The sequence below is a fragment of the Pygoscelis adeliae genome, unplaced genomic scaffold (assembly GCF_000699105.1).
Source record: "Pygoscelis adeliae isolate BGI_AS28 unplaced genomic scaffold, ASM69910v1 Scaffold199, whole genome shotgun sequence".
Classification (NCBI taxonomy): domain Eukaryota; kingdom Metazoa; phylum Chordata; class Aves; order Sphenisciformes; family Spheniscidae; genus Pygoscelis; species Pygoscelis adeliae.
Window position 1 is genome coordinate 368,971 of NW_008825495.1, and position 23,134 is coordinate 392,104.

The following is a 23,134-nucleotide window of genomic DNA, read 5'->3' on the forward strand; positions in this document are numbered from 1 at the left end:
CACTGCCAGCCAACACTCGGTTGCCGTGGCAACGCTGTAGGCCGCCTCCAAGTATGAACGGCCATTCTGTGCTCGGGCTGACAAAACCGCACGCTGCAGGGGAAGGGGAAGGAAAGGGAAACGGTGTTTGACCTTCCTCAGAAGGCAAACTTCACTTGATTTTTTTCGATGTAAAGAAAGGAATGTTTCCGAGCGTATGGTGAAAATTGCACGACGAGAAAAAAAAAAAAAAACAAACAAATCCCGCAACCAAATGCACCCCCTCCCTTCCAAATATAACATCAAGGTTAAAAACAGGTAGCAGAAATAAAAGTAAATTCTGTAAATACGTTTTTGATGACATGAAGAAACTGGCTAAACTTTGTGGAAAAGGAGCCACTCAAAATATTCCAGTGCAGAAAAACATTTTACCATAAAAATTAGACGGAAAGTCCATCCACAGCATAGCATATGGTTCTACAATTCCCAACCGGTAATACTGGTCTTAAGAAAAACCCAACACTTAAAAAGGTTTAAGTCCTGTACTGCTCTTAAATAGTGTCTTAGGCACCAAAGAGCTTTAAGAGGCACCGTGCATTAGCTCATACTTTCAGTCAGCCTACTGCTTTTGCTTTAATAGTTTGTCTTTTTTTTTTAATCACACTACTGTTTTCAGAAACAAGTTACTTTTTATATAAGCTACATATAAACTACAGAAGAAAAATACAAAGTTACTTTTATTTAAGTTTGGATTACTACTATTAGGCTCAGCATCAATTTTTTTTGTTACGTCTCTCCTTCTGACCTAGATTCTTTCTATCACTCTTCTCTTGAATTCTTAATTTCTGAGATTTGTCTCCCATTTCTGCACTGGATAACAGGAGGCAATCTGCCACTGCTCACAAATCCCAATAAAGATGGCTGTAGCAAAGGGAAGATGGGCAGGTCTGAAAACACGTTGAAGTGAGTAAGCTACGTCTGAGAGTAAAATGTTGGAAAGTGCAGGATCTTCAGGCATGCAAGTTACTCAATTATCTTTGAAGAATGACTGAAATTGCCCAGACTTACCACTACTTCTTCGGTTTTCTCTTCTCTCTTTTCTTCCTCTTCATCAGTTTCTGCAGCAGCTCCATCTTCCTCATCGCTGCTAGAGGACTCCAGAATTTCACTTATGTCCATTTTCCAGTTCCGAGGAACACCCTTTGTGTTGAGAAATGTGCTTGCCTCCTGTAGCCCTACAGAAGAAAGGGCCCTGGCTTTACCTCATCCGCAGTATTCACAGTCACAAAGCATTTTTAATTTCCTTTTCACCTTCTTGTAAATTACAATGCCAACTTAAACCAAAAATGGAAATAAGTGATAAAACAGATACTTCAGCTTTAAACATTCAGTCTACACACTTTACATTTTGAGACTGTCAAATTTTAAAAAGCGAGTATCAGTAACTCAAGGAGTTTAGAGTCAAGAACATCCATCCCACACACACTATCCAGTTGTTCTCTAGGCATAGGCCTCCATGAACACTACTAAGATTTACACCTATGTATGTGAACAGTACCAAAGATAAGCACCTATACTTATCCACATATATTCTATGCAACTGTGGACTGTTCTTTTTCTGTATGAAAGAGACAAATACTGTAACAAAGCTATTTAAAAAAACAAACCCATCAGTTAGATCAAGTACCGTGACTTTGTTCTTTTCAAAGTATCTTCATGTCTTAAAGTTTAGATTGCAAAAAAAAAATGCAAATGTTTTGTTTAAGATCACTGCCTAAAGAGATGTTACATTAATGTTTGGAACAGAGGAAAAATACACTTATGAGTAAGGGAGTGATGAGACAGGGAGAAGTCACACTTGTACAATGGGAATACCTCAAATTCTTTTCCTTGAAGAGGTGCTCCGAGGGGGGGAAACAACAAAGCAAAACAAACCCAGATAACCCCAAAACATGCCCCCCAGACACAATAAAAAACTTTAACAAAGAGAAAGCAGAAGAATACCCAAAAGAGAGACATATTGCAATGAACCATTCACAGTGTTGCTGGAGAAGAAAAGGCACCAGCTTTTAATGGCTGCTGATAGAGTAACCTCCAGAAAGTTGTCTAAACTCTTTTTGAAACCATTAGCACCTCCGGTTCCACAATTCCCTCATGGCAATGAATGTCACAACCCAATTATGTTCTGCATGAAAAAAAAATCCCTTTCTTCAATTTCTGTGAAACCTGGCATCTGATAATTTTTTTGGCTGTTCTAAAGTTCTTCCACTGTGCAATAGTTATTAAGAAGAAAGTATATGTGAAATCATTAAGCATTACACGAAGCAATCAAAACCACCTCAAGCTCTCATTTGTGAGTATCATGTTAAATCTGTACTTGTTAGAAAGCTGTTCCACACCTTTACTCAAACCAGAGGAACTGTTGTTGTTGTTGTTGCGGGGGTGTTGTTGCTGGGTTTTTTTATTATTATTATTTTTAATAAATACATTTTAAATATTTCTCCTTAATAAATTTTGTGTTTTGAGGTTTGATTGGGAGAAACAACACTAAAAGTTTAAGAATTATTTACATTGAAGTGAGAATCTGGCCTTTTACAAGCTCACTAAAAAGATAGATTATTGTAGTCACATCATCCATCCATCCATCCAGAAATCAAGTTCTCTAATTATACTTCTAAATCAAACATTAAGCACAGGCAGGCTGTTCTAATGAAGTTTACACCTTGCTGTCTGGGTATTTTTAATGTAAAGACAAAGAGTTTTGAGCAACAGCACAAAACTTTGATTTTAGGAGAGGTAACCATATATTCCATTGTTCAATGACATTTCAAATACTGTACCTTGAAAATATTCCATTCACTTCCCATGAATTTGGAGTGGATCGAAAGAAGGAAATAAAAATCAAATAAACAACACTTCTACTAGGTGCTATTTTAATAATAAGGTGGCTATACCCAAAGTTTCTCTCCTTTATCACATTTAAAATTGTTTGCAAGATATCCAAGAGCAATTACCAGAAATCAACAGGCCATCGTTTATCTGCAAAAGTTAAAAGTACTATTGCACAAGATTACTTTTTTTAAACACCTAGAATTTATTCTAATTTACCTTTTTTAGGAGAGGACTCAGATTTTGGTAAGTTTTGAACATCTAGTTCTTTAATGTCTTTTCTTGCTACTGAGTAACTGAAAAAGAACAAGGTTCTGTTATTATTTTTAAATCACAGTAAAGCAAGCATTTGACTTAGAAAACCAGCGATTTCTGAAATTTTCAAGATTTATCATTGACTTTCAAGGTTCTTCCTAACAACTAAACGCGTAAGGCATTTGTTACTGTAGGTCCTAACACAAGATTCGAAACCAGAGTAAGTTTCCAACCTTTGAAATTCAGACACTAAAATAACCCTTGTAATTAAATAATTAAGAAAAGTTTGTAAAGCTTCTTTATTTTAAATGTTTAACCTGTGCACAAATTTGCAAAGGTAAAATACTCTACATAGGCAAAAAACATTTTCTAAATTGAAAATATTCACATCAATCAACAGTTGCTACCCAAACCAGCAATCTAGCTAAGAAACAAGCCCTCTATTTTCAAAGTGCATTTCTACTAGCACAGAACAAGTGAAACCAAATTCACATATCTGCATTGATAAATAGTTTACTTTTATTTTTAAATTACAAAAGTGTTCTCACAGCAAAATATATGGAAGTTGCTCTGTTCTAAAGTTATACTGAATATTCAGTTACTGAATTACTACAATAGAAATACTAACCAACCTGCAAGGAAAGCCTTACAAGTTAGTTATTATAATACAGTGGTTTTTTTCTTCTTTCATTATTTCAGAAAAACTGGAGTAAAACCTCAGGAATTGGAGGCCACCATTTTCTGAAGTTAAAGCCATAATACTGGGGACACACACACACAAAAAAAAGTAAAACAGAGCAAGTCTGCATGATTTCCAATAACATTCTACCTTCGGTATATAAAGAACCAGACTTATCTAGAAGGCTGATGATACATGTCTACATTAAGAGGCCAAAATGAATTAAATCTTCAGTTACTTGAAATACGTTTCAGTAATCAAGTGCTCATGTCCTACTCATAATCATGGCTATTAAAAAAAAAAAAAATCACAAATTGTTCACTTTGAAATAAAGAGAGAAAGAGAGGTGGCAGCTGGCCTTTGGCAAGTAAGTTTTTAGCTACAATATGTTGAGACAGATGCGTTAGAAGTACGGATGAAGAGAAATAAAGGGAAACAGCTTTAAAAAACAGCATTCATATTCTTTTGAATATATTATTCCTTAAGTAAGACACACATCTCTCTCTCTCTCTCCCCTCCCCTCCCCCCTTTCGGGGTGGTGGTGGGGGGGGATGGACTAAGAAGACCTTTCTTTATTTTCACAGGAATCTTCATTCAGATTCTGTAAAAATTTTAATTCAACAGGTACTTTACAATCACTTTTTTATTAAAAAAAGTAGATTAAACACTTTTCAACTTTGCTGTTTAAACAGCCATGGACATCTGGGCACTGGAGGTAATGAGTCAATCAGATATCCAAACTACTACAACAGACACCCATAAAGACATAGTAATTAAGACATTAAGGGAAATAATTAAAACCAAAACTCATGCTTCAAAGAACAGGAGTCATCTAAAGTGTTAACACCTGGGTTTTTTCTGAAGTTGTTGATTTTTTTTAAATAAAGAAACACCAGAAACTGTACTAATCCAATGACCTCTATCTGTACACACGATGTAAAGGTGGGCGAGTAAGCAGTTAGCTGGAAATGGACTATGAATGACAAATGTGTACAACCAACACTACACAAAATTGTACCCTTTGCTTTTGGAAGAAATAATGTCTTCAGAAGCAATATGTAATTAGTTTAGCATTCTTCTCCCATACACATCTAATGAAAGTAAGCTATTACTTACAATTTGGAATCCGCAAAGGATCGAACTAAGCACTGGTCCTTTTTCACTGTGACGTCATCATTACAGCTGGGAGACACAACCTGAAGTTTCAAATAAAACACTTTTTTTAAGCAACAACAACAAAAAAAGCTGATCTTGAAAGGAAAGAAAGATGGACAGCAGGAAAACTGCTGTTTTCCTGTTTCTTCTATTACAATTACCAGTTCCGAGAAAAGAAACCTACTCCAATTTATATTACCAAAGCCAACAACGACAAATTTCAAGAAGCAGTTTACCTCAAACTTTTAACTTTACTTGCTATGTACAAGCCAGAAAAGTTTGCAGTTTCATTTGTAAACTCAAAAGCTACTCCACTGGGGTAACATCATGGGATCCTATTTATTCACTCTGCTTTTTTCTTCTTGTTCATACAAAACCTGTTTAAAGCATCTATTTAAGAAGTTACAGACCCACTTATTTTATACCAGTTTCTGATCTTTGGCATTCAAACTGAGACGTAAGTAGGTTTTTTTTCTTTTGTTTGGGGTTTTGTTTTTTTTTTGAGGTGTTGATAATATGAGCCAGTGTGGAATCCAGCACACCCTTCCACAGCAGTATCATCTCTACAAGTCTAAAAAGGTGATAAAAATGCATTTGCAGCATTTGTATTACCACAAACGGAACAAGTTTACACTTTGCTCTAGACCATATACAGACAGAAAATGTCAAATGCAGATGAACTTCTGGATCTACCAGGACTCAGAGGAAACTGTGCCACCCCATTCAGGTGTGTCAGAATTTTACCCCCAAAATCAAGGTAAGACATTCCTGTTTATCAGGTAGCAGAGGACAGAACGGGTACATGGCCTCCAGTAACTTAACTCCCTAGTTAGAACCATGTTAAGTTAAAATCTGCTGTTAGTAAAGGTATATACAACAATCAGAACACGTACAACAATACCACATTTCACGTTTTAAACTGAGATACATACAGCTGGATAAGTCAGTGCCAACTATTCACCCTACGTTACACCATAATGTTCTTTCAAGGAAGGGAAGACAACTGGCCTGTGCAGTTAGTTACCTTTTGATCCTGGATTCACGCAGGGAAATAAAATGTTAAAGTAAGTTAGAAGATTGTAACAGCTGAGCTTGCTCCAGCTAACCACAAAGACTCAAAGTAAAGGACTACAGAATATACAATTAAGTAAATAAAGTCTGCAAAAAGTAGTGAACCAAACCTGCATGTTTAATGCTACAAAGTATTTTTTTTTTTTTAAACAAACACGTCTCTGATGGATGACAGAAGATGTGTATTCAGCTTGTCTGACAATACCAAAAAGTTTACTAAAGAAAGCAACTTTTAATATGCCTCCGTAAACTTTTCTGTGTGTATAAAGAATCTGCAAAGTCTCTACCTTTACAGTACAAGACTACTTGTACTTGAACTTATTTAATACATATTTATTATCAGCAATGGCAATGAACAGCTATATCCTACATTGACAGTCAAATAAAAATAATAACCGACCTCTGCTGCTAGAGTAGCTGGCCGTTTATGTAAATGCAAGCATGAACGGAACTTTGTATTTCATAAGATGGAAAGTCTAAGAAAAAAGGTAATCATTAAATACAAAAAGATAAAAACTCCACTGCAATTAAGATTCATAAATCTACTTGCTCTTAAATTGCCTGGGAGCGCAAGTCCTAACGTATCTTATTTTTAGAAGAAAAATATTGTTACATACCAATCATTTTATGTGCAGTTTTGAAAGTCTTAAGAGCCATAAAACTGTAACTGATACATAAATGTTAATCTTTGCTCTCCTACTCTCCATAGATACTGTAGAATATTTGTATTTTTAGCAAATATGGGCAGCAGAGCTTAGCCTGACTACATTCACAACTCTGCTGTAAAAGTTGTGAAGTTCGCAAACCATCCTATCCAGGAAAAGCGCTATATGAACAATGGAACAAGTCAGATGACACTCTTGTCTAAGAAGATATCAGTAGTATGGCACTAGAGATGTCAACGTCTTAAGCAACTTACCAAAGCTGGATACCAGTCTGCCTTCTCAGAATTACAAGTCACACTCACAACTTTGCCAAGCAATTCATCATTAAGCCGCCTTTTATCTTCATCCTCCTCTTCACTACTTTCTTCTTCCTTTTCATCTTCAGTACTAAATTATTAAAACATACAGTATTTTAAAGTTTTTGTCTGAAGTTAGTATTTGAAAGCAAATACAGCTTACAACCAGATCTTTCTTCCTGTTCTGCAAAGCTTCAAAAACAAAATTAGAATTTTAAGAGCTGAAATTGCTTGAAACACACTTAAATATTGAGTGCACTTACTTAGTAAGAGGAATTTTGTAGAAATCCTTTCCAAGTAGTAGTATTTTACAACAGCATCGTGTTGGAATTGGAGGCATGAATCAGGATTTGATTGTGCACAGACATGAAACAAAGAGAAATGGTCTCTACCCCAGAAATTTAAAAGCACCTTTTTTTTCCTACTTTGTGCAGTATAAAGAAGGTTAAAAATCCTACATTTCCTGACACGAGTTCCTATTATATGAAAGAAGCATAAACATTCTTAAGGCTACTACAGGCAAAAAACCCATCAGTTTGATAATACTGCTAACATATGAACACGTCTGCATGAACTGAATTACTTAAGCCCATAAGCTGTGTACGCAGCTCACATGATAGAGCATTCAGACCATTACAGCTTCAATGGTACCGCTTCAGTTTTAGCAAAGGACACTGAAGGAAAGGAAAGCAACAGAGCACTATCAAAACTCACACAGGAAGAGACGACCTTCTTCCTCTATTAGATTTCTTCCCAATAACTGGAGTTCCAAAGTGCTCTGGATTGGTTAGTGGCAGTTGATCAAGTGTCTACATGGAAAAAGAGGAAACAAAAGGAGTTTGCAATTTCTTCTTATTATTAAAAATAAAATAAATAAATAAATTAACTACTTAGTTTTCATTGCATGTCCATCATTGTCTTACCTCACTTTCTGCGAAGTGCCTTTCTCCCTTCAAGCATAACGAGGTTCGTCTCAAGGTCCTTTCATCACCATCATCAAAAACTAGTATGAAGCCAAGAAGACACATGGGCACAAGGTGATCAGATCTCTTTCCCAAGAGATAATACAAGTCTACTAGTGATCTCACTATTTAGAATATTCTCTAAAACATGACTTCCAAGACCTCCATTTAAATGCTACTTTTGTTCACAAGCAATATGGAGGGTGGTATTCAAGATCCAGTCTAAGAACAGATAACATTTGCACACAGAGATTCAAGCCAGTATAAAGTAAGGCTTTTGGATGCAACAGTCTCAGTCTAATTTAGACATCCTTCTTATCAATACACTGCAAATTTCAAACCATAGCTACTGGCTCTATATCAGTTACTATTATCTAAGAATCTTAGGGGTTTGTTTGGTTTGGGGTTTTTTTTTACCCTACCCCTTTATTCCTTACCTATGCTACCTTTTAATCCTCTCTCTTGCTACAAACAAATCCGCAAAAAGACAAAGGAATGGAAAGAAAAACAAGCGTGTGATAGTTTTTGCTACACTATCAATACTGTGTTACCAACAGATTGGGAGTGCTAGAAACTTGCAACTGTAAGTCTGACCAATTTATAAAGAATACTTAGTAGACATGTTCTCTTAAAACTCATGTATAAGTAACAGAGAAGTTCCATCAATACACAGCTGAAGACAACTAGAATGCTGTAAGGCTATTGCAAGCTTTGCCAGAGAAAGATCTACTCTTTAGTCAGTTTAAATAAAACCTTTTCACAAAAACTTCCTCGAAGAGAAGGAAAGAAAAGTTACTAGTCCCCCCCGCCCTGGTTCAGATCCCACTGTCTGAGCCACGTGAACAGACCCTTTTCAAAGAGCAGAGACCAGGTGGCTGCAGTCTGGCATTCCAGTAAGGTAAAAGTTTATTTGTATGGGTCAAAGTGCAGAATGCTACTCTATATTTAAACTACTTGAAACATACCTTGTCCAGTAGTGAACTTAAAAAAGTTTCAAGTGTCGTGCATATCGGTATGATAATTTTGGCATACTTCTATTAAAAAAATAAATCTCTTAAGCTAGCATAAATATCAAATAAATTTATATTTCACTTCCATGGACAAAAAAAAACATGGAAAAAAAAATAATTAATGCTGAACAATTAAGTTTTCCTAATCACCCCTCAGACCCAGAGACAATGAAAGCATAAGTATGCTTTCAGAGCTTGACAGTCATGCTTTCAGTCCTATTCCCTGTTTCATACCTGAACGAAGACAAGTCTATGCCATGCCTCAAAAGCAGCCCTCTTCCTACAAGTCTTTTTCTGCCATTTTTCCCTGTTTTCTCTAGTCGAAGGTATAGATGTGGCCTGTTCTACAGAAGCTGCTTGTCCCTTGCCATACTGGGAAGAAGTGCTAGGCCACTCTACGTTTTCCAAAACTGAAACAGGTAGACGACAGAAAAAAGAAAACAAAAAAAACCCCAAAGCCCCTTCTGAAATCCCTCTCCCACCCCTAAAAGGAAAGCTACTCTTTCCAAAAGGATAGAGTACTTTCTTTCATACAAGAGGCAGTTATCACACAAGTTCAGGAAAGGAAGGTGGAGAAGCACAAGTTCTCAGACCTCCTTCCTGAACTGCAGCAGGCCAAGGAATTGGCATAACCGGTAAATGGAAGTGTAGAAAAATATCTCCCCTCAGGAGCCATGTGAGAGCGTCCTGCCTGGGGAAAAGGAAATGCACGGCAGTGTAAGAGTGCGTGATTCTTTCAAAGCGATCAAGTCCAATATGTTCCATTTCACCTTGGTAATTTTCCTCCAGGACTGAAGTTTCTCTCCCCCTCACTCCTCATTCAGGTTAAAAGAATGGATAGAGTCAACACATCCAACTCCTGAAAGTCTCATCTAAATATGTGTAAATCCATATATGCACACACGTAAACGACAAAACTAGAACATTTTCATCACGTCTGTATGTGGTTATCCCTAGACATCTCCTGCTCAGTACCGAAAACGCTTTTAGACAATTACACAGAATTCTCAACAACAAAAACTAAGCGGTGTTATATAGAAGGAAATACCATAGCATTATCATCACTTAAAAAGACTTTGCCTTTTTTAAATGATTAATAGAAAAGTGACAGTTACATTTAATTTTCTGTCTTGATGGGGACCAGTAGGGGCAGAGGTAGAAGGCCCATGAGGGGCAGGAACAGAAGGCACTAATATTTTTGGTCTTTCAAAGTCATTTATTTGCTTCAAGGATAAACTGAAGCTTTCTTTGACCACGTAAGAGTTTTTAGATACATAAGAAATTGTCTGCTCATTCTACAATGATTTATGTTGTGGACATGTGCAACAGCACCTGCAACTGACAGCGTAGCTGCACAACTCAGAGTAAAACAACACCTTTGCAGAACAACGAAGTGTGTAACAGAACAGCATAGAAAGAAAGATTTCCTTAGCTAAATTAGTGATCACTTTATAGTGTCAATGGAGAAAGAATAGCACCATTTTTCATACAAAAATACCAATTATTTGAATTTCTGAAGTGGGACCAAGTAAGCAGTCTCTCAGTCACAATGCATGAAATATTTTGTAATTGTAGCTACTTTAAACTTGCTTCTCTTCTAGGGAAAATATTTGTTTGTGCCTTACTGAAAGGGTAATCAGAAACACACATTGATAGTCTCAGCACCTTTAAAAATACATACCTTTCTTAAACTAAGTAGGCCTTGTGGTTTCCATCTCACTTTTAAGAAAAATCTACTTCACCAGATGTACCGTTCATATTACTGCCACCCTATGCATGACTTTTTAATGCTACTCCTAGAGGCTTCAAGAGAATCTTAAAGTCTTTTCAATATACAGTATCATCTATTAAGAATTTCATAAATCAGGGCAGCAGGGCAGATGGCACGTTTTTTGGCTATGCGATACTGTAATGCTATAATAGCAGTCATGCCACGAGAACTTAATACACTCTTAGAATATGCTCTAAGCTGCAAATTCATTCCTCTTTTTAACCTCATCCAGAAGTAACACTGTTTAGTTAAAATGCCTAGTACTAACAAACAGACAAATTAAAAACTGTTACATTAATGTTGAATAACTTGCATTAATTACTTTATTATTCCTCAAATAGGTTATTGTTACAACTCCAAATTCTCCTGCAGCAGAAATTCCTAGAGGTTGTATACCATAAGAAAGAATTTACTGAACAGTATCAGTTGTGTTAAGGGGGGAAGGAAACAGGAACGGAAGAGAGGGAGATATCTCCCCATACCCATGTAATGTAGTCATCAAAAGATGTCTTTACAGTGCCACAATATTTATCTTAGAAGAGGCGCTTACAATCCTGTCCTTCCAAAGAAACAAGTATGAAAAAGCAAAAGCCCTTTAAGTACTACCATCATCTAATCTTGTAGTGGGCATGTACTCGTTGGGGAAACAGAGTGTACCAGCTGACCACTTCAGTAAATACTTCTGGAAAGAGAATGATACGTACAAGCCAGGAACCTACATACTCCTATTTAAGAGTCAATATAACAAATCAGGAATGACAGAAAGAAAAGCAACATTTCTGCTGGCCAGAGGCCTTTCTTCCAAACGTGTCGCTTAATGACGAACGCTGACAGAAGGGGGAAAAAGATGACTAAGCAGCACAACCTGGAGGAACAGTCTCTTATAATGCTTGCTCTAGTCCCAAGAATGGAGTTCAATATGCTCCGTACAGAGCCTATTTGAACAGTGGAAATAAAGCCGGAATTTTCAGAATTTCGCTGCATCCCAACCTTGTCCATAACAGGAAAGAAACGTAATTGATTTTTTTTTTCCTGTTTATGGAAGCCTAGGCAAGCCAAAGCTATGACAGAAAAAGAAAAACAAAGCTTCCCAGTGGGAATCATGCAATACATCCCAAAAGTTAGAAAAAAATTCTCTTGATTAAAAGTTGAGTCCCTCAAAAATGCATGAAATGGTGCAACTTTCAACTCACTATTGATGAGCAGGTATCTTCCATTCCCTGTCTGTAGCAGGCCCATATATGCCATTAACAAAAATAATACTAAACCTGTCCTCACAAAAACACTCTCTCAACATCAGTTCTCATTTATTTATATAAGAAATATTAACGAGTCGACTAATCAAAACCATTTTTAGGAACTGTGAAGAAACTTGCCACAAAATACTGCAGATCAGTTTAACTAAATCTTGTTTATAAATATCCCTAAGATTTTAAAAACAAAAAAAAAGAAAGAAAAAGGAGCAGCAGGACACTAGCAATAACATCCTCATAATAGTTACAATATTACTTATTCACAGAGCAATCAGTGTTACCAGAACAAGGCAGTCCTGTAATAGACAAGTGAACAGGAAAAACAACCCTCAAGGCTGCATCTGCTTGCTAACTTCAAATCCAACAAGCTACGTTCCTGTTGCTGCCCAAAGGAGGAGAGATTCTGTACTGCACAGCAAGTAAACCTTTTTTCTCATTCCTCATCCCATTCAAAAACTTTTAAATCTACCAAGACAATGAAAGTACGTACCAACAAGTGAAAACTGATCCAGGGTCACTATGCACACTTAATTATTTTCACTAGCTGTCTGACAAAATAGTAATCTGTGACCTATCAGAGATGCTATCTATGAACATCTCGATGAATGTGAGCAGGTTTTGCAGATTTTTGTTTTTCAGCTGCGGAAACAATATGGAAAGTTCCAAGAGTCATGCAATACTTGTTGAATGACCTTGTAGACAAGGGCTGTACTAAATACCAATTCATCACTGTAAGAGGGCTTCAGAGCACGATACTGCAGTATACTGTCCTACTGGAGAGACTACAGAACTCAGTTTTTAAAAAAATCATTTTAAATGAGCTTCAGTTCCTCTACAGAAATGTATATGAACTATCACTGAAAACACAGAAGTGAGACCTTTGAGTCTACTCATAGAACATCACCTTACAAACAAAACCCTACTGTCTGAAACTGCTTCTTCTGAGATGTTACAGTAATGTTACTATTGTTACATATGAAGAGATTAAAGAAAAAAATTCTACCTCCTTGAAAAAAAAGTGTATCCCTACACAATTTTTATTTTTTTTTTAACACTCAGTCCACATTGTAACAAAGGCGGTTTTAGAACCAAAGGCTCTATCCAGTTGATTTGTAACAAGGTTCAGTTAATATACTTTTTCACCATCACATCTGCTCCTCTACCTGCCCGTTGCCTAAACATGCTTAAGTGCAAAATGCGGTGCTATTCTTTTTTTCTAGACTGTCCAGAAAGCAACCAACACAGCTATTGCACAGTTTCCATGTGCCACAGGTGCACTTAAACGATATGTCCCATGGAAGGACTCCAGGCAAATTCAGGGTTTCCTCAAAATCCACACAAGCAACATTTTGAGGACAAAAAGAAAAAATTTATGGTGGGTCGGGGTGGTATAGAGCACCAGCAAAGCGGGGGCAACTGGGCAGTTCCCCTCCCACACTTGTGGTTTTGGATTCCTGGATGACGCACGCACAGCCAGAAGATGAAGTGATGCTTCTGGGATGTAGAACTCAACAGGATGCTGGGAAGAACTGGTCAAACCAGCCACACAAACGTGACTAGTGCCTTGCACATACTGCAAGACGTGTGCTGCTGAAATTATAAAAAGACAAACCGACAAGCCTCTGGCATGGATGAAGTCAACTGATCGTGGCGGCACTGATAGCTTTTATCACCCTTCATGCAGGAATAAGACATGTTAGGAGCTTAAAGTTGTAGTGGAGCCAGGACGAAGTCAATTTTTCCTGTTAGCCCAGATATCTCCACACTGCATCAGAAGAGCAAAACTTTTTTTAAGATAGGAAAATGTGACTATAAATAGCTCCTGTTAGCAACCCTGCTCCTGAAAGCCCTAGGACATCACTGTCGGTTCATTTTCTGATAAACATTCTCAGAATTATGAACTGGAATTTTCAAAAACATGAAAGAGGACTAGAACCAAATACTTAATACCTTTTGTTTCTGTCACCTGCCCTCCTGAATGCGGTACCCCAGAGTGATGCAACTGGTGGCTGAGACTACACTACTTCATTTCCAGAACAACTCAAGCGGACTACCCAAAATTTCACTTGCACGAGGACGAGCAGTCAGGTGTCTAACTCCTCCCAGCACAGAGTCAGCGTTCCCTGCAAACTGCCCCAGTGACTACATGAGAGGAGGGAGTTACCACCACATGAGGCCGGAGTGCAGCACAAGCAGAGGTACGGGGCTCACAGAGGTGTCTCAGAAGTGGTGTCTGGCTTACAGCACAGCCAAAGTTGGGCCATGTTGATGTACAACACCGTACTGGAGCCAAAAAGGAAAAACTCTGTTGGCTTTGCAGACTCATGCAGTGTTGAAAAGAATGAGAAAAATAAATTCTTTACTATTTACGTTAAAATATTCTGCCATTTCATGATAGCTTTTAAAAGGAGAAAAGATATGTCCTCGCTTACATAAAAGTACTAGATGAAGCTTGAAAGCCATAATTCTCAAAAAATATTCACGCTTCCTTTCACTCTAACCAGTATATAAAGCCCTACTGTTGACAGCAAGGTCTGCTAGAAACTGCAAATGCCTCAGTGTTTTGGGTTTTTTCTCCCTATTTCCTACTCATTTCAGAGGAAAAATTACTGAAAGTTAATACATGTTTTCTCTTTCTCTCTTTAGAAAAACTTTTCCATTATTTTATCTAGCAAAATACAAGGCAGAAGGCTCAGTGTGTTTGATCTGTTGTTTTCCTTTGTTTAAAGTTGTAGATATGGTTAAATTACATACACTTAACGAGATCTAAGCACATACAGATTATTGACCTGAGTTTTGTCAAGAGAGATGACACTTTCGTTTTGATGGGACAATAAAAAAGGCTATTCTAACAGCAACTCTTCGGACGCTTACTCAATTGAAATACTGTTTCTCGCTCTTATATAGACATTACATCGCTTCTAGTTCTGTACATAGGTGATGCAAAAGTGTTTCCTCAAAGAACATATACATAAGGATTTCTGTTTTCTGAAATTCTGGTAATGCTTGTAAGATTCCAGAGAGAATGTGAAAGAAGGAAAATACAGCTATGCACTTTGTAAGGTGTGGTCTGGGTTGTGGGGTTTTTTTGTTTTTTTCCAGTCAGTTCAGACATTATTTCAGTATTTACCTGAAGCATTTTACAAGTTAACAGAGAATCAGGTGGACGGTACACTAAGTAAGCCATAATTCAAACATGTCTCAGCTGAAAGCAGATCTGCTAGACCATTCTAATGCTATGCAATTATCACCTAGCAATATATTCGGCACTTCAAAAGCATCAATGCAGCACTTTAAAATTTGTAAATTAAGTAAGTTCATTTTAAATAATTGCATTTTAAAGATTAAAACATCCGACTGAGCCATTTGTTATCCAAAGAACTTGAACAGCTATTACTGTCATCCCACTTTAGATTCAACTGAGCAGATGAGAGGGCTGACTTGTGCAATGGCATTTTCCCGACATTGTTAAACTTTCACTCCAAACAGCTTTTGTTTCTTCACCTACTTACACTGAAAAGCTGAATTTTAAAGGTAATTTCAAAAATATTTCCAAATCATAGCTGAAAATTTCAATACACCTAAATGGCTACAGTAACATCATTATTAGGTAAAAAAAGCTGAAAAAGTGATTCCATGGCAGCTACAATAAAAATAAATCCTTATTTATTTTGGGTACACGAACACCACTAATAGACAGGAGACGCTGTTAAAATAGACTAACTGATCGTCACTGAAGCTCTTCTGTTATGTTGGTGGCAAAGTAGCCTACTACAGCAAATTCAACATAGCATTTCTACTGGTTCACCTTCTTGAACAAAGCAAAGTTGTTTCAACTGACTTTTTTTTCTTCTTTAGATACCTGTCTGAAATACAGAACCTGATTTGCAAAAGTGAACATCATCACTCCTCACTAGACATGCATGTGGTTTGTTTTGGTGGAATTTTTCGATTTTTGTAGTTAGTACTTTGAAAATGTTTGTCTGTATGTATTCCTCGTTTCCCTATCCATATCAGTCTGCTTTTAGATCACTGAGAAAGAGATGCTACATAAAACAGAGAATAAATAGTACAGGAAAAGCACACACTACTGAAACACAGGCTTTCCCTTGTGCTTTCCATCTCAAGCCTGACCACATTCAGGAAGACATTCTAGAAACCTGAAGGCTGTTTAATCCACTTCCCTCTCGACTCTTTAGCTTTGACTGAATCAGTCAGTAAGACTGCCAAGTAGTACAGCCCACCATCTATTAAAAAGGAACCAATTCAACTCTGCTTGCTTCACAGCAACATAAACATACACCTAATAGCTATCCAAAACTTTCTACAAAGATACAATGGAAGCAGCAGGCAAAAGATAAGGCTTATTTTTCACACCTCGGTGTGTCTGTACTCAACCTATAACACTTCCCCCCAGTCTTAAAAGTAAAATAACCACTTTTTTTAAGACACAAACTTCACGTTCTGCTTACTTTGGTCCATGTTAACTGTGCTTTCAACGCTAATAAGCACACCACCACGTACAACTCACAAAAATGGTCATAAGATCTAAATACAATACCAATGTGTTAAAATTGTATTTTCCTTGTCATAGGTATATATACTCTACATGCCATATTACAGTACTGCATGTTAACTTACCGTAAGATTACTTAAATCCTACACGCACCCCCAGCTCCAGATTTTTACGAAATCCTAGCATTCTTAATACATTTGCATATGGAAAACATATGAGTTTATTTTCCCTATTCCGCCTGTCAAAAAATATTTTTTGGGGAAAGAAAATTTAAATAATAAATTAATCCATTGGTTCAAGTTTCTGAAGAACTGCACTTCAATAAATGTAAAGTAGAAATCATAGCGTACGTGATTTCTCTCTTACATTATTGGGGCAAGTTCAACAACTTGTTAAACCTGAACAACAATCCACTAATACAAGGCAGAGCGTGTATTCACCGTTCAAATCACCTGCTCATCAAATACAGATTTTTGGCAGAAATGTACTGCTCAAAAGGGAAAAAAAGAAAAAAGAAAAAAACAGACAAAATTCACCCCCAAAACAGGGGATTTAAAGTTCACCTGTCAAATGTAAGACGACAAATATGTTTGTTTTATCAACTAATAGTTTAAAGCCTTTTTTAATCACTGAAGCGGGAATATGTAGGGTTGGTTTACTGATGTAAATCTTCTGGTCCAAATTCGAACAGAATTAGCTAAACACACTACTTTAAAAATAAAATAAGTCAGACTTTTAAAATGGAAATGCTAATTCATAAACCATGAAATTATTAGTGCAAGACTGTGTTTCTTATCTCTTCTGTATCAGAACGGTGAACCTCTAAGTCAATATAAAGCAAAGTTGAAGGTCCAGTGTTCTTCACAGAGTATGTCACATCACAGTACTAAACCAAGTAGATTTTAAATCTTCTGCACTCCAAAATAATCCTGCCTTTCCTCCCTGACCTGACATAAACTACGATTTTACAGCTAAACCTACAATTTTACAGCAAGGTTACAATCTTGAAGAACAATGCAAAGAGGAGTGAGCTTTGTCAACTGGTAAGTCAACTGGCTTATATTTAAAATATGCAATAACAGTAATAATCATAAAGTGATAAAACTTTCCAAATTATCTGCAGTGAGAGCCTTATCCTGATCCCACCAAAGACGACATAACCTTATCTACTGCAATAGAAATGTTGGATTACTGAAAAGATCTTCTTTATATCTTAAAAAAGGGGTTAATGAATCAAAATAATTGACACTTCATGCAATAGAGGACTCCTCAAGAGAGTACAAAAGAATATGAAGTAAAGCTGAATACATTCAGTATACAAGGCAGCTAGTAAGAAACAAACAGTTTAAATTTACAAGTACCAATCTCAAAAGCAATGCCAAAGAGTAGCAGGTACAGGAGAATTAAGAGGAGCACATTCCCTCCACGCTACTATTAGTGAATATAACGCTCCACTGCTGTAAGAAAGTTGTGCAAAAAAGGACGGGTGCTTGCAAAGCTCTTTGATTCAAATACTGCGGTTTTTTATTTGCTTATCTAGTATTACTTGGATGTTGCTGGGTTTTGTCATTCTACTGTTAAAGCTGTTCCAGAAAAATCTAGAGATCAGAATGAGCAATTCTAATTATTCAAAATAAATTTATCTTGCAATGAATTCTTGTTCAACACTGAAATTTCACTGACCCTGCATTCTGAGGTTTCTGTTTCAATCACTGAAAAGTGCATGAGCCTCCAACACGAGAAGCAAAATAGTTTTCTATTTCACTTTAGATATAATCATTTTTTGAAAATTATTTTAAAGCAAACAGTTATTTGCGTTATAAGCGAATGTCCCCTCTTCTCTTTTTAAGGTGTAACATGTCAATTCGTTTCTTAACAAGAAAAAAAAAAAAAAATCCTTTCTTCTATTGTTTCATACAAAACACGACCCTCAACTCTACACAGAACAGAGGAATGACTTCAGAATGCACAGTGGTGCTACCAATGTTTTCCTTGCGTACAAGACTGCATGTAGCGAAGGAAGGCTTGCGGTTCAGTCATTCATTACATGCCATAGGTTTTCAGCTAGAAGTGCAATTACGAGGTTTATGTCTTAAAATCTGCAGCAATTTTTCTGAATTCCAGTGAGTGATGCTAACATCAGTATACATACGTTGTGCCAAATAAAACTTGATTGTTCAGCCCTGCAATTACCTTTGCAACAGCCCCCCTGAACATCAAATAATTATTATCCTATTTTAAATGGAAAAGGAAACAAGACCTGCAAGACTTAAAAAAGTCCCCTACAAAATCTATCTCTGATCTTACAATACAAGATATAATTACTTACATTATTACCTATAATTAGAAATATATTGTTCAAAGATTAGAGACCGTAAATGGCAGCACGTGGCTACTCACCTACAGTATACCAACTAGCATCTGTCAGCTTGCTGATAACAGCTTCCTGAAAGGATCCATCGGGCATTTTGGTTTCAACCATTGCACCAACCTGCAAAAAGGAGTATCTCCAGGTTACATGTAATCCCAAACTCATATAATGGAGAAAAACACATGTACACATTAATTCTCCCAGCAAGCTAGATTTTTTTTTTTTTAAAGACTCATTTTACCTAAATGTTACTTTGTAAAATGTAGCTACTTAGCTGGTAAGAACAAAGGTCCTTAAGCACAAAGGCTGAACTGCAAGTAGACAGTAAAGCAGTAAGAACCTCGGAACATCTAATCTCAGCATGACTTACATCATCACAAGAAATAATAGAAGGCCAATTTGAAATAAATATTCAAATATTCAATCAAAGTAATTATAACTTTATTACTGATGTGCATGCAATTACTACTATTTTTTATCCTTTAAACATTGTTATACTGTCAACGAGATCAGAATTCCACTAGCAGCCTACAACATGCATTGGTGTTCTTCTTGCAGTAGCCAGAGAAAAGACAAAGACAAAAAAAGATGATCTCCTCTAAGAAGCTCTATCTGCAGTCAGTGTTTTATAATGCAGCTATGTATTTTAGCAGACAACTGTTACATATAAAAATACAAACCAACACATACTTTTATATAAAATACATCAACTATTTTAAAATGCAGTTAGAGCAATCGTATTTACCGTCGTCTAACAGGCTTGAACTTAGCTTCGTAATCAAGTTCTCCATTACTTCTTATAAGAAGTTTTGTGTCTTACAAGGTGCAAAAATCACTGTGTGTGCAAAACTGTTTGCATATGGAGAAGCATAAACAGCCTCAGCTACAAGAGTTAAGAGTTAAGGCTAATTACACAGAATCAATCTGACCTAAAGCAATGAGCCTCCTCCTTTTGATTTAAATTCTGTAGAACAGGTACCCACCTAAACAGCATCAAAATTTAGAATTTTACAAATCAATTACGTGATTACAAAAAAAAAGGCATGCAATATACATACTCTTAGAGGTCCTTTCACTTGGTCATCTTGCACTAACTGAGTTGAGTTATCCCCCTTCAGGACCACCTGAAAGATATTAATAAACTTTTATATATCTCTCTCTCTTATTTTTAATAGCATACAAAAAGCATATGAAACTGTATTTATAATAATTTGGAAAATAAGATCTTTATCAATCAAATGGACTCAAACATTATTGAATGCAAAACACTTGGCATGGACGGTGGTACTCACAGGAAGCCCCAAGTATCACACTTAATATTTAATCTGAAACATCATAGTTAAAGAACAGGGCAAACGAAACATCAGCCATTCCAAGCCAAAGAAAATATGTTTTGATGTGAGTTTGGATATTGATGCAATCCAGGGCATACCTGGAATTGGGCTTCCAGATCAGAAGATTAAGCAGGTTTTTTCTCTCTCTCTACTTCAACTGTAGCACTTTGTTAACAACACGTTGAATACTAAACTATAACCAAAATAAAAAGCTCTCTTTATTAAATATATATCAAAAAAATCACTGAACTGACCGCAACACAACCACTTCTGCTACCTTGAGCGAGAGAAAGTTTTTATGGTAAAGATGTGAATCGCTACGAGTGTAATGAAAATAAGGATCGGTTACAGTGTAAGTAAACTACGCTTCTCCCTTCAAAATCCTGTTTGAGAAGGTAACACTGATGAGACAGAGGGAACGTAAACCTATGCAGTCTGAATCCCTGAGTTTGCAGAGACTCAGTTTAGAAACGTAATTGATGAATATTTAGATGTCAACACTGTTAACTGTTTCACCACCATTTGTTATAGCTAACACACCTACGGTGTTTTAATAATAAAATTCCAAAATTCCTATTTCTTTTCAGGAATCAAAAGTTCCAGGAGCTTCCTTTCCACCTATAAAGATGTCCAGTTTTCTAGCTCCCCCAATTACCCCCCAACCATAGTCTACACTGTAGCTGTATTTATAAATACAACACTAGTGGCATGCTAAAATAGCGTTGGTATTAACACACATTCAGGTTAATAATGCAGTTTATGCAGTTTTTATTTAAAATTTTATATTGAGATGAATACAGGTTGTGCTGCTACTCAGGAAAAGACTACTGGACTTTTTGGACTCTCTGCGAGTGTGCCGGGGTGTGCCCACGTGCTCTTAACTACAATATCAGGCTTAGCTTGTTAAAACTTAATTGTTGTAACATAATTGAGATACAGTGACAGGAATTTCCACCAAATCACAGCAGCCTCATACACTTCCAAATCTTATCATGGAGTAATAAAGCATAAGATTCTAATGAGAAAAAGCAACTCACACCTATTAACAGTCTAAATACTCTATCAGACCAAAGATACAGATACAAAATCAAGGATGTCAGACCAGGAAGGGCAGCACGCTGCTTCCTACGGAGCTTCTCATTAACACAGATTTCAAAGAACATCACAAATTTCTAAAAGTACTCATTAAGAACAGGGGAAAAGACTCCAAGATCCGAATCGTGGGGGTTTTTTTTCTTATCATGAAAAGCACTTTGATAAAGCGATATGATCTATATACGTAACTGAAGAGGCTGATAGCTTTTTCTACTTGATGTACGCATTAAAGCACGCGAAAACTTAGATGTGTAGTTATAAAAAGAAGCTTTGATCTCTATTTGTTAGGGGTTTTTGGGTCACTAATGCCTTATTTACATATCCTGGACAGTAGACAAGAAAGTAGGAAGTGGGAACATTTTGACAAAACAAAGCAGAAGAATAATTTCTGTATTTACTTTGAATTCTTCACTTTTATTTAACTACGTTTTATTCTTGTTTTCCCATACTAGCATTAACAACAGTACTGCAACACCAAAATAATGACTTTCTTTTTTGGCTGTTTTGGCGTAAGGCCGGTAAATGTGAATGAGTATTACGTGCCAGTACTATGCATGTGTAGAAACTCAGCTACAGCCAAAGCACGCTGTTTTAGAAGCGGCAGCAAGATGCTCAAAACTTAACAAATGTTATCCTGGACATTTCTGAAACGTATTCTAAGAAACTAATTATTGCCATCTTTTTTGCTCTTATGTTGATTTATTTTGGCATTGCCTCTTAAGTTCCGAGCTATAAAACTGAGAATGTCAGCTGGAATGAAATGGAACTTTTGCTTCTGAAGAGGTTGCTCTTATTCCTTATTACTCATGTAAAGCCATAATCCTCTATTTGTGACATCAAAACTGACTGCTGTGAAACTGATGCATTCACAAACAGAAGACAGCTGTGATCAGGAAAGAAGTAGCAAGAATAGGTAATTTGAAAGCTCATTCTTGTTCCAGCATCCTCCTACAAAAATAACAAAACCACTACCACCCCCCCAAAAAGAACAAAAAACAAACAAAACCCACCCCAAGCCCAATGCCAAACTATGAAAAACAACATTCAAGTCGTCTTTAAAATTCATACAGCGAGGCGATGAACATTTCCGAATCTTCAGGACTGGGATCTCCTCTGACAGTCCTTTCAACACAATGCTTTCATAAAATCAGCAACCACCACAGTATACTACCTTGACTTTCACAAGCCTTTTCACGGTCTTAATCTTTGCCTCACAGAAGGCACCACGGTACTTGGCACTGACATCAGTTCCCACTGTCAGGTAGGCAGGCTCATCTGCTGCCTATTAAGAAACAAAAAATAAGAACAAAGTTTAGTTCTTCTTATTTATTTTTACAGCTACATCGTTATATATTTAATTTTACGTCTAAACTTTTAGACCTATTGACTGTTAAGTGCTAAACAACGTCCGCACTCGGAACTGCAATCAGACTGTTCTTTAAAAGGAGGAAAAAAAAAAAAAAAAAAAAACCAACAAACAAGTAAAAGAAGGTTTGGTTTGACAAGGGAGGTGCACACCCCCCCCCCCCCAATTTTGTCAGCCTAATTAGTCTCCCAGAAATATTTCTGAGGGTATTGAACTGCTATTTGGAACATCTCCTTATAAAAAGGGTAGTAATGTATAGGAGTGACTATTAATTCAAGTCATTCCTAAACAGCATACAAAAGGATTATTTCAACTGCAAAAAGACAGTATAAAAAATAGTTGTACTTAGAAGTACAGTTATAAGCAATCCAATGACACAGATTATTTTAAATGTTTGAGATTGCTAACATCCCAATACTTAGAATTAAGCCTGTTATATTCTATATATAGGAATGTTTTTTCCTGCT

General features: G+C 36.6%; 1 protein-coding gene across 1 annotated transcript in view; it reads right to left on the reverse strand.

Annotated features, from left to right (window-relative positions):
- ARID4A (AT rich interactive domain 4A (RBP1-like)) overlaps window positions 1-23,134 on the reverse strand; it is a 53,534-nt gene that overhangs the window by 29,592 nt on the left and 808 nt on the right. The window contains exons 2-10 of the mRNA XM_009331329.1: window positions 22,473-22,583; window positions 19,931-19,996; window positions 18,902-18,992; window positions 7,913-7,992; window positions 7,704-7,798; window positions 6,948-7,080; window positions 4,919-4,998; window positions 3,088-3,164; window positions 1,048-1,214 (exon numbers count right to left, since the gene is read on the reverse strand). Of these exons, the coding sequence (XP_009329604.1) occupies window positions 1,048-1,214; window positions 3,088-3,164; window positions 4,919-4,998; window positions 6,948-7,080; window positions 7,704-7,798; window positions 7,913-7,992; window positions 18,902-18,992; window positions 19,931-19,996; window positions 22,473-22,583 (900 nt within the window). The remainder of the gene's footprint in view (window positions 1-1,047; window positions 1,215-3,087; window positions 3,165-4,918; window positions 4,999-6,947; window positions 7,081-7,703; window positions 7,799-7,912; window positions 7,993-18,901; window positions 18,993-19,930; window positions 19,997-22,472; window positions 22,584-23,134) is intronic.